General features: G+C 44.8%; 1 protein-coding gene across 3 annotated transcripts in view; it reads right to left on the bottom strand.

Moving 5' to 3' along the window:
* Entrep2 (endosomal transmembrane epsin interactor 2) overlaps positions 1-12381 on the bottom strand; it is a 406888-nt gene that overhangs the window by 5442 nt on the left and 389065 nt on the right. For all 3 annotated transcript variants that reach the window (XM_026406972.1, XM_026406973.1, XM_077800245.1), the window contains 3 exons: positions 10783-10943; positions 10097-10232; positions 2758-2833 (listed from right to left, as the gene is read on the bottom strand). In XM_026406972.1, the coding sequence (XP_026262757.1) occupies positions 2758-2833; positions 10097-10232; positions 10783-10943 (373 nt within the window). The remainder of the gene's footprint in view (positions 1-2757; positions 2834-10096; positions 10233-10782; positions 10944-12381) is intronic.

Below are 12381 nucleotides of genomic sequence, written 5' to 3'. Positions count from 1 at the left end.
GGTGGAAGATTCTAGAGTACTCTTGCTTAACCATTACTTCCCTCTTGATAAATGCTTGGGGACAATTTGTAGTCCATTTGGGAAAATAGAAAAATATGAACAGTACCTCACACACTGTATAAAAAAATCTCCAGGAAGATTACCCTTTTATTTTAAAGATACTATAAAAATAGAAGATGAAAACAAATCTATAGCCTTGGAGTGGAGACTTTGTAACATGATAGAAATCCTGAAGGAAAAATTTGAAAACAAAAATAAAACTGTAAACTTGATTATGGAACAGGATGTCGCTAACAGGGGGTAAAGTAAAGCAGAAACTGAGGGGGTACACCTGTCACAAATAGGAAAGGTGTGAGCCTTCACATTTTCTTATGTCTGCACTTAACAAATGTTTTCTCTTATAAATCTACAAAAACAAAATCTCAAAAATAAAAACACTGAAAGAGAACATATCAATCAAAATCAGACCTATGACTGGGCAATAAACATAAAAAGTTATAAACATAGAAATTGTATATGGGTCTTTCACCTGGAAGGGTGACAATGGTCAACAGGAGTGACCATGTCCTGAGGCCTCATATGCTGTTGGTAGATATATAAACTAGTAATATGACCTTTCCAGAATGCAATTTAGCCAATATATTAAAATCTAAAATATATACTACCTTGGACTCAGCAATTTCATTTTCAGGAATTTATCCCAGGACATAATTGAGCAAGTGCTCAAAGATGAATAGATCATGTAGAAGGAAAAAAAGAAACATTTTATATGTCATTAGAAAATTTCAATCCCAGAAACTGTATTTATTAATCCAATCAAAACTCCATTTCAAAATTATGTTAATTACATTCATGCCAGCTGATTCCTCTTGATCTCAATTCTCTTAGCATCAGTGATAATACACTGACTGAGTTTCTTAGGACAAATATGACCGACCTCTGCATACACAGAATTACCAGAAACTTAAAAACCTGTGGTAACACTCCAGGAGAGGCTCCTGCCCCAGACTGCTAGGCTCACTTTTGCCCATTCTCACCCGGAGCTGTGTTGTGGGCCTGCTTTGAGGACATCTTAATCTAATGGACCTCTAAATTTTTAAACAAAAGACCACAAGCATTTTCTTAATTAATGTATAACAATGTATTTATCATATGCAACGGGGTTTTTTTCACTCTTATTAATGTACTTCATTGTTTCCCAGGATTTCCACTGTTATGAAAAATGTAAACAACCATCTTCATTTGTACTTTTCTTTGCTTGCATTACTCCCCTCGGCCAGCTACAGAATTGAAATCACTACATCTAACAACAAACACATTTTTGGTAAAGTATTTTAGATAAAGAACCCTAAAAATGGGTGGCCGAGGTATTGGATGCCAATCGGTAGTGGCTATGGGTAGTGGCTTCCTGAGGCCTTGCCAGCATCCATTCCTCATCACTACTTTGTTGTTTTAATAGATGGAGAAAAAAAAACCTTTGAATTTATGAAAAAATAGAACTAATAAGTTTAGCAAGATGGCAAGATTCAAAGTCATCATACAAGAATGAATCACATTTATATCACACAATCTCACAGATGAACAATGAACAAGCAGAAAAATATTAAAAACTACTTACAATTACAATACCATTTACAGTTAATCTGAAAATATGAAATACTTAACTATACATTAAGTATAAGTTGACCCTCTATATCTATGAGGTCTACCAACTATGAATTTAACCAGCTGTAGATGGAATTTTTTTTCAATTGTACTGAACACATATAGACTTTTTTCTCTTTTTCCTAAACAATACAGTGTAACAGCTATTTATTAGAATTTATTTGGGTTGGATAAATAATCTAGAAATGATTTAAAGTATATGGGAGAATATGTACAAGTTATGTGTAAATTACTTTGCCAATTAAATAAGGAACTTGAGCATCCTTGGATTTTGGTACCCAAGAGGGGACCTGGAACCAATGCTCCACTGTAAACTTAACAAAGCACAGATAGGATTTATATGGTGAAAATTACAAAATGAGAATTAGAGATATACTTTGTACATTTGAAGGCTCAGTGTAGGAAAGATGTCAGCTCTCTCCAAATGGCTCTAGAGGATTGATACAGTTCTTATTGAAATCCCAACAAGGATTTTTGAAGATACAGATAAGCTGATTCTAAAATCTAAAATGGAAAGTACAGATCCTAGAAGAGCTAAAACAATCTTGTCTTGAAGGATCAAGTCGGGGCACTACTCTTCCAGAGCTATGATCATGAAGACAGTGTAGTGTGGGCAGAGGGGCAGACACACAGATCAAAGACACAGGATAGAGAACCCAGAAATAGACCCACACAATGATGTCCAACTTAATTATGGTGCCATTAAAGTGCAAAAATGAGAAATGGCCTGGAGCAACTGGATATGTACAGGTCATAAAAAGAATCTCAACCCAACCTCACTCTAATGCAGTAGTTAATTGCCTGGTGGGAATTATCTTTTCTGCAGCTAAACCTGCCGGACTTATGTGCTTTCTGAGTGCTTCCCAGAGAAAGCGTGAGGTCTTCTAGGAATACTGACTTACTGGATGAAGGTTAGAGGAAAAAATGTGGAGAATTTATAGAGTACCAAGGGAAAAGGCTATAGCAAATTCCACCCCTATAATGAGTAAAAAATGGAGAGCAGGAGTAAGAAGAGGAGAGAAGAAAACAGGAGAAAAAGACAGATCCTTGAAAAATAGAAACAGAGCTTCAGATACTAAGAATGAACATTACCTGGTGTGCTGAAGCCAGCAGTGGTGTTTGGATCCCCGGAGCTAGACTCAGCCACCTGGTGATCAATGCTTGTAACCTTCAGCAAGAAACATAAAGCATCAAGGTGGGTCATCAGTGGGGCTTGGGAACACATCACAACAGCCTCCAGTAACACAGTCAACCCTCTGTATCCACCCATTCCATGGATTCAACCAACCGTGAACTGAAAATATGGAAGAGGAGGGATTCCAGAAAGTTCCAACAAGTAAAACTTGAATTTCTACCTACCAAGTACTATGCTGAATCCATATGAGTAAAACAAGCAGGCATTGTGTTAGACATCGTAAGCAGTATAGAGATGCTCGAAACTTTGGGGGTGGTTATGGGTTATATGCAATTACTATACCATTTTATCTAAGGGACTTGCTGGAGCATCTGTGGATTTTGGTATCTGAGAGGCATATCCCCTGGAACCTATCCCCTGTGGATACTGAGGGATGATTATACAGATTGGCTTTAAAACTCACCTCTTAGCAAGAAGTATTAAGAGACATGTACATACATGTCCAGTATTCGCCCCTAAATTTATGAGATGGGGCTGTTAAAGTTGTCCTTGCTAAGGTTAATCCCATTTCTCTGACCTTTTGTAATAAGAGCACCTTATTGCAACCTGGCATACCCTAAGCCTGCCCACCTACCACTGAAGGGCACTGTTTGGGACCAACAAAAGATACTCAGGATCCTTCAGAGTCACTGTGGGACATAGACAGGCCCTGACTTCGCTTCCACTGCAATTCTGTCACTCACTTTATCTTGTCCTGGCTTCCATGCATGGAAGGATAAGGCCACAGGACAAATGGTCACCAGATTCATCATGTTTCATGCTGGCATGGTTTGGGCACAGACTGGACCTTAGATGAATGGTCACATCAGACTCTAGCAAGCTGGCCCTTGGCTCTCTCCCCTTTGCAAGGGGAGGGAGAGGTAGACCCTTGGCTGCCCTCCCTGCCAGGGTCAGGGTCCAGGTCCACACAGGGTGGTGTGCCAGTCTGAATGTGGATCCTGAAGCACAACAGTGATGGCACACCTCAGTGCCATCCTGTCCTGGGGGCAAGTAGCTATGCAGCTGGACTCAAATTCAATAGCGACCAAGCTTTGGCAGCTTTCTTCTTGGAGTGACTCCTTTTCTACCCAAAGAGGCCTCAGAGAATAGAAGGAGGAAAGGACAGGCCCCTCAGGTCCTCTCTCTGTCCTCTGTGCAGCATGATTTCCATGTGGGTGGGCACAGCTGTCCCATCCCTGTTTCAGGACATCCCGGCCCCTCACTGACCTTGTGCTTCAATGTGCTGAACACGACTCACACGGCACACGGGCACCTCCGTGCACCCCCATGCTAGCTCAGAAAACAATTTCTGATTCCTTGTGTTATTTCAGAATTGCTTTGGGGACACACTTGCAAATAATGAGCTCTGGAGGAGGCTGGGGAAAGTGAGGCGGGCCCCTGTGGCTTGGTCCGATTCCAGCTCAGGTAATTACATTTCTGCCTCCCTCGTTCCCCCGCCATTTCAATCAGAGAGCTGATATTCTTCATCTCTCCTTTTTAAACCAGGCTAGTGCTAAGGCAGGTGGCTGCAGCTGCAGCCTCTGCACCAACACAAAGGGTGTGAGCTGCTCCCTGCTGCGGGGGCTGGGAGGAGGGCTGGGGAGACAGGGAAGACCAGAGAAAGAGCTGCCTGAGAGAGCTACCTACAGGCTTCCTGGGACCCCATCACAGGAGACCTCTCAGCTCTCTCGTACTTGTGGGGAGGGAATCAGGTCAGGAATAATTCACACCACCATTCGCATCCACCTTTTTCTTTCATTGTGTTGCTATGTGCCAATAACCAATTTTGGAAATCTCTGCTAGAATCTTCCACTAACTCTCTCTCTCTCTCTCTCTCTCTCTCTCTCTCTCTCTCTCTCTCTCACACACACACACACACACACACACACAAAAAAAAAAAAAAAAAACAATGCCCTCAAGGTCTGTTTCATTCCATAACTCTCTTACCATATCTAATCTTCCATTTGATTTGTGTGTGTGTGGAGGTGAAAGGTAACTTAGAAACCTGCTGCCTGGAAGGGGGAAAAAGAGCTTCCGGTAATAAAGAAATATAAATAAAACAAGAGAAATAAAATACACAGTGGGACAAGGTCAGGAGGAAATTGGATTCGTTTCATATTTTGCAGAAGCAGTACTCACTTCCCTCTGGCTCCCTGCATTCAAGAGCTAGAAAATTTAGTTTTGAGAGGAGACAGCTCCTGGGAGCACATCTATCACCTCTCGAAGGCAGAGTGCCAAGGGTTTAATTTGAATTTGGTCTTCCCTGATGTCAAAAACCACCTTGCCACACTGAAGCTGTGGGGGAAAATAGCTGTTCACTTCACACAGCATTGTTGATGAACTATAAAAGTAGAAGAAGGTGGACAGGAAATAAATGTGTGGCATGGAACTTAAGTTAAAATTTGAGGTATGTGATAAAGGCTCATAAACAGAAGTCCTTGAAGGAGGTGAGTAGGAGGGCCCATGAAAGAGAGGCTGCATATGTAACTTAAACTGGGACACTCCTGGGCATGCATAACTTAACCTGGGCTTAGAAAATCTCGGGTATGTTATTTTGACCAGTCATTGTAATTGAAAGATCAATTGGCATTCAGGAAAATCACTTAAGTTTCCCTTCATCTTCCTATTAGACAGCTGTTGACTAACACTGCAAGGAAATCCTGCCCTATTTCTGTAATGAGTTCCTCACTCCTGGGTGAAGTCAGCTATCTAGTACCAGAATTTTGAAGAGCTGTTATTTGGGGGCAATTATCAGCAATCATGGAAAATGTGAGTTACATACTCAAGGCAGTCCTTGGAGACACTGACTTTAAAATGTAGAGGTCATTTCCTTTGAACATATAACTAATGACTTTCAGGGCTTGGAGTTGTTAGTCTTGTAGCCTCATGCTTAGATTTTGCTTCTGCCCGCCATGCTGCCACCAAATATAGCCTCAAAGCACTGTTGGGTCATAAAACCCAGACGCCAGTCCTCAAAGACACTTCCATAGTTTGATAGCAGGGTGACAACACCTGGACTCAGGCCATTTTGGTGACCTCCTTCCTGTTCCTGAAGCTCCCACACCAGCTCCTAGCCATTCCACCTCTGTGCCTTTGACTTGTTGTGCCCTCTGCCTTAATGCCCTTTCCTTCTTCACACCCACACCCCACCCCTACCCAGAAGCCAGGCTCAACTCTCCCTCTGAAGACACTAAGAAGTTTATCTGTCCCTGTCCCCTCACCACAGCAGACTCTTAGTTCCAGAAGGGAGGGGGTTCTGTCCAATCCCTGGTTCTATATCCCATGGAGTACTCGTGGATAGAAATGGTCCCTGGAACATAACATTATCTTTTAAACAGGAATATCAAACAGATAAATCCTCAATAACTTTACTGCTGTAGAAAGAAATGCACTCCTTATGAGCTTGCTCAAGAGTACAGTCAGAAGCCACTGAAAAGAACCACATCACTACCGAAGAAGCCAAAGGCAATGTGTGACTGATCCACAGAGGGGAATAGGTCTAAATGAACATCTTTCATCAAGGGTGGCTTTTCTCCCTCAATTAGAAATATCTTCTCACACGTGTGTGGTGGGGCACGTCTACAACCCCAGCTACTTGGGAGACTGAGGTGGGAGGATCGCTTTAGCCTGGGAGTTCCAGGCCAGCCTGGGCAACAGAGAAAGATCTCATCTAAGGAAAAAAAAAAAATCCCAGGAGTACCTTTCTTACCACACAGAGCCACATGATGCTGCTTCACTCTCCTGTCACTCTGTCTTCCTCTTTTTATCCAAACGAGTCCTGATAGGCAATTTATGTGCCATTTGTCCTAACACGGGGACACAATTAACCTCCTCCTTGCCCAGGGAAATGCTTGTGTGGTGAAGGAGGGGGCAGCTCTTCCTGTCTAATCAGGGGCAATCGGCCACCCTAAGGGAGGGGGCAGCTGGGGGTATCGCCATCCCTCTGTGGACGGTAATGGGTTTCATTGACTTCTGGACTCCCGGAGATGTTTGTGGAATTGAAAAGTGCTCCTAGAGCACGGGGTCAAATGGAATTGGCCTGTGGGCCGCAGTGGCCCCTTGATCACCAGATGCTGTCCTGCTCCCACAGGGGGCGGGCTGTGAGAGAGGCCACACAGACAGACACTCGCCTGGGCTGTTTCTGCAGATAATGTTTGCGTAAGCACTTACGAGCCACAGTTTTTTGAGCTAAGGCAAGCTGACGTGAGACAAGGCTTTGACCTTAAAATGCTTCTCACCCAAGTTCTCTGAGAGAAATTTCAACATGGAGCATGTCCACTAGTTTCAGAGAATGGTGTCATATAGGTCTTAGAACCGGTATTGTCATCCTCCAGTATAGTCTGTTCGTCAAAGAATGATACACTCCAATCAAAGTTCTTTCTAGCATTCAGAGGCCTTGAAAAGCTGGGGCAGGGGGCTGGAATGGGTGGGGGGGGCGCTCCTGGACAGGGTTCTTATTGTTGAAAAGCAAAGGACTCTGAGCAGAGCAGCATGCCCAGTCCTGCCCCTTTCCACAGCGAGTGTACTTGGGATGGTGAATCATTCCACCCAGTCATCTCTTCTGGAAATAGGAGTCACAGCTGACAAAAGGGAGGATGAGGAAGCCGGCCAAGACTCCCCAACATGGAGCTGCAATTCTGTGATGGTAGCAAGCAGGCTCATGGTATGGAGCAGAGGATGGCAGAGTTGCCCATCCCTCTCTGAGGCAGCTGGAGAGAATCACGTACCCCCGTGCACTTTCAGGGTTTCCAGGTGCGCCTGCCACCCTGACTGGTGCCCCTGATGGTTACAAGGCACAGCTGCCCATCTGCTGCATGCCTCATCAGCTTCCCCCTCTTGCCTTCTTGAGGAATACCCTCCATGGAGGGACCTGCCCTAGCCCCACTGCCCCCTCCTCTGATCCTTTCACATCTGTTTGGTGACATCCTCAAGGCCTTTTATCCACACTCCCCTCTAAGTACCATTCATCTTCTCTTTAGCAAATGTCTTGCAATAGTGATGTATTCCAGTTCTCCAAATGGATCCCTGCAACTTCAGGAGTTAAGACCTTGTTTGGAATGCAAATTCTTAGCACACCCTTCTCCTCCAACTAGCCAGTCACTTAGGAATCTTGGGGGCAGCCTTGTGGTGGTGCAGGCCTGTAATCTCAGCGGCTAGGGAGGTTGTGGCAGAGGATCCCGAGTTCAAAGCCAGCCTCAGCAAATTCAAGGCACTAAGCAACTCAGACCCTTCTCTAAATACAAAATAGGGCTGGGGATGTGGCTCAGTGGTCATGTGCCCCTGGGTTTAATCCCCAGTACCAAAAAAAAAAAAAAAAAAAAGAAAGAAAGAAACCCTGAGGATAGGCCCAGCCATCAGGATTTGGTTGATAAATCCTTGGAGGACTAGAATGCCCACTGGAATTAAAGAACTAAGACCCATAGCTTCCTACCCCTCCTCATGTCCCAGCCACTCCTCTACCCAGTGCAAACTGGCTCCTGCTCCACCATCGTATCAATACTGCTCCTGCCAAGATCACCAGCTGGCCCTTGATGGTAAGCCAGGTGGATCCAAGGGTTCAGTCTTTCAAAGCCTCTGGGCAGTCCAGGCCCATCCCTTTCTTTCTGAACTTCTGTTTTCTTCAAATCCAGGCTTTGTGGGATCCTCACTCAGTGCTCTGCTTGTTCTGCAGCCTGTCCTATGGGTGGAGGCCCTTCTGCTACAACATGCAATGGTGTTATTCTGCAGGTTTCTCCCTCTCCTTGGACATCCTCCTCATTTCCAGGCCTCAGGGACCATCTCTGTGGCTAACTCTACTCTCTCTAAGGCTCTAAATTACAGATCCAGCTGCCTAGTGGGCACCCACTCAAATGTTCTGATGACCTTGAAATCCAGTGAATCACCCCTGGACATCCATGTCCACTCATCTGAGACTAGTCCTGCGTAGCTTTCTATTTCCTGGGTAGATCAATCCCTCTCTTCCTTCCTCTAAGTCTTTGCAAATGTTGTTCCCTCTCCTAGTGGCATTCCCAGCTCTCTCCCCACCCTTCCCTGCCTCATACCCATGTGTTCTGAACTCTCAGATCCTCCCTGGACCCCGCCCAGGTACAGGCCAGGTGCACTGAGTGCTTAAGACTTTTATCACAGCCATCAGTCTTCACTGATATTGATGTTAATTATTATTATTATTAATACTATTACCTTTTATTTGGGGGGGGGGTTGAACTCAGGGATATTCAACCACTGAGCCACATCCCCAGCCCTATTTTACACTTTATTTTACAGACAGGGTCTCACTGAGTTGCTTAGTGCATCGCTTTTTCAGAGGCTGGCTTTGAACTTGATCCCCCTGCTTTATCCTTCTGAGCTGCTGGGATTACAGGCGTGTGCTGTGGCACCTGGCAGAGTTTATGTTTTTATCATAAGTGGGAAGCTGAATCACATCAGGAAGGCAGAAACCCATTCAGCTTTAAAGGAAAAAGTTCAAGAGAATCTCTCCATAACTGCAAATTCAGGAATTTCAAGGCCATGATTTGCCTTCTCAATAAAGAGTCCCATTCCCACAGGCAGCGCTCACACAGTAGGTTCTATTCTGCCCACACAAAAGGTTGAAGTCCTTGGCTCAGTCTAGAGGTGCCGTGTGCAGACTGCTGAGCCGCTTGGGGCATTTCAGGCAGCATCTCTTATGCCAGGGTGGGCAGGGGCTCCTGAGGCCAAGTCCGATACTGAGTTGGCTTGTCAAAAGCCACTCTGAAGGAGAGTCTCTACAGCAAATACTGCCCCCTACAATTGCCAAGAGTGAAAACACTCTCGTTCCCACTAGGCACAGAGTAGGCACAATCTTGTCTTCTCTTCCTGTCCTACCACCACTGGCCTAGCAAAGATGACCTGTTCTAATGGGTGTGACGGTCTTTGAGACTTGTGGGACTGAGGCTAAACTGGGCACTTTCCCACCCTCAGAGGTTCCTCAGGATTGACACCTCCTTGGTCAGTGGATGAGATAAGGTCTGGCACTATGTAGATGTGGACCTTCAGGATGACTAAAGGGCAGGGATGAGAGCTTGGGATGACATCAGGCAGGTCCTGTTCTCTGAATTTATCACCTCACCTATAGCCCAGGGCTAAGAAGACCTCGGGCTTAAAAAAAAAAAGGCTTAAATTAATACAGATGCACACAGTAGGACAGGATAGCCATGGGTGTTAATCACACATTCCACTGGGCCCCAGGCCCCTGAGCACCTCCATAGGAACTGGCCCCACCTGCATCCCCGGCCTCACCTGGCTGGCAGGAGTCTGGCCCACCACGGCCTCGTACGGCGGCGGGAGCTCAGCAGGGTACAGCATGCCAGGGCTGTTGATGGCAACATCATACAAAGTGCTGAATGGAGAGGAAGCAAAGTCCAGGTGGAGGCCCCTGAAAAGGCAGAACCGTCTGTCACATTGTCATTCTCCAAGGAAACAGCCCCAACTGCAGATGATTTTCTCAAAGCAATCAGAACACCGATTGTCAAGGTTTCTCCTCATCCAACGCTTGTCATGCTTAAAAAATAAAAGCCTGAATCACTGGGCCATTTTACCTTTTGTTTCTCTTTTGGAAAGACATCCACCTTTTCAAGGAACTCTATGGCCCTGTCTATTACAATAATCAGACCGCTGATGAAATCTTTAATTAAATTTTATATGTTCTATGAATAACTAAACATTCTGCACATCACAGAACATTATAGAGCTACTTCTCTCTGCCTGTGCTTTCTTTTTGGTGACATTGCAAAGATACCAATAGAAACTTCTCCTTCTCCCCTTCTCTGTCTAGTTTCTCTTCAAACACACTTTCCTAGGCTTCGTCTGTGTTCTGCTCAGTGTCTCCCCTGAAGGCAAGCAGGCATTTCAACTTTCTCCTCCCCAGGATGGTTTCCTGTCCCAGTGGTTTGGCACTCATCTGGGGCATCGGCAGGTAGACCCACCTCTGGGTCTCGACTGAGGGTGTGCAGGTGTACTCGGGAGGGTAGTAAGGTGGAGGTGGAAGCGGGGGGATGAACTCATCGAAATCCAGCGTCTGATGGAGAACTGTGCCATGGGGAGTCACACAGGCAGGATTGGCAGAATTCGACCTTTGCGGAAAGAACTGGAAAACAGAATCAGAGTTATTTGGGACATCTTGTGTGGCTCGTGTCTAATTAAGCTAATTATACATAAGCTTTAATGATCAGTGTGGAATGTCTGTAATTTAATTTGTCAAGCCATAGCTGCTAAACACACACTTTAAAAGGATTGCTTCGCTCTCATATCTCCCCTTGGAAGCCTCATTACGCTGGTTTCCCATGTTGTTATGTAGAGTGCTCCGCTACATTTTTTCTGGAGAAAAAAATACCATCTGGGAAGTCATTAATATCATCCTTACCACCAATGCTGGCTTCTGTGATTTTACTGTTCAAAGTCTGTAGTGAAATAGATGCTGGTTATCCATAATGTAATCGTGCTTCCCAAAGCATGTTCCTGAGACAATGCTAAATCCTCAAGATGCACCTCCATCAAATTCCTACAGCGAAATGTGTGGAAAGAGCTCTGTACGAATGTTCTTCTCAGAACTCTGCAACATGCATCAGTATGTTAAAGGTCCTGATAAGGCTTGTGTTGAAAGATTCACTTCACTGTTTAATCCTTTAACCCAACATTTCTTAAATATTTCATTACAGTCCCCATTAGACACAGAACATCTATTATATTTTGCAGTTCCAGGGACTCTGCATACCCTGTGAAGATACCCCTTTATGAGCTCCAGAACATTGTTAAGGCAACCCTGAACAGAGAGATGCTGCATAAACAAATGGAGCAAAACTCAGAATGAATGCTACATGTCTGGTTTCCATTTCTGAAGTAGAACAAATAATTGCTTCTCTTTTTACCCTAGGTCACCAGAGGCCACCTGTGGCATGGATATGCCTGAGACATTGCTCCATTGATTTCAGTGGAGAGTCTACAGGTGCGAAAGACCCTGGCCTGTCAAGACTCTGTGCTCTGGGACGACCCACTGCATGGCATGTAAAGTAAGGGGAGGGACAGGGTGTAGAGGTAAGAATCCAGAGTCACCTGTAGATGGTCAAGCACAGCAACCCCTTTAGAAAACAATGAAGTCACCAAGCAGTCTAGGAACCTGGGGTCTATACAGTGTTCATGAAGGAGATGACATCTGAATAGGCTTGAAAGACAGGTAGGATTTCAAGGGGTGGGGTTAGAAGATACTCAGGAGCAAGAACAGTCACAAGCTAGTGAAAGATGTGTTTTAGAATAGCAAATAGATAAGGCTCTAGAAGTCAATTCTTAATTCTAGGAACACAAGGGAGCCAAAGGAGTTGGGGCTGGGGAATGGTTTGATTGAAGCTGTTAGATAGGAAATGCCTTCTGGCACCAGAGGTAGGGTGATAGAGGTCATGACATTAGAACATTTTTGCACAGTACAGGTAAGGTCACAATCCTGAATATGGTCAAATGCTGCAAAATTAGCATGCTCTAGATGGCTGGAGAAAGAATGGGTGGCTATGACAAAACACATAACACGTGAG

Source organism: Urocitellus parryii, chromosome 6 (assembly GCF_045843805.1).
Source record: "Urocitellus parryii isolate mUroPar1 chromosome 6, mUroPar1.hap1, whole genome shotgun sequence".
Classification (NCBI taxonomy): domain Eukaryota; kingdom Metazoa; phylum Chordata; class Mammalia; order Rodentia; family Sciuridae; genus Urocitellus; species Urocitellus parryii.
This window is presented reverse-complemented; position numbering and strand designations above follow the sequence as displayed.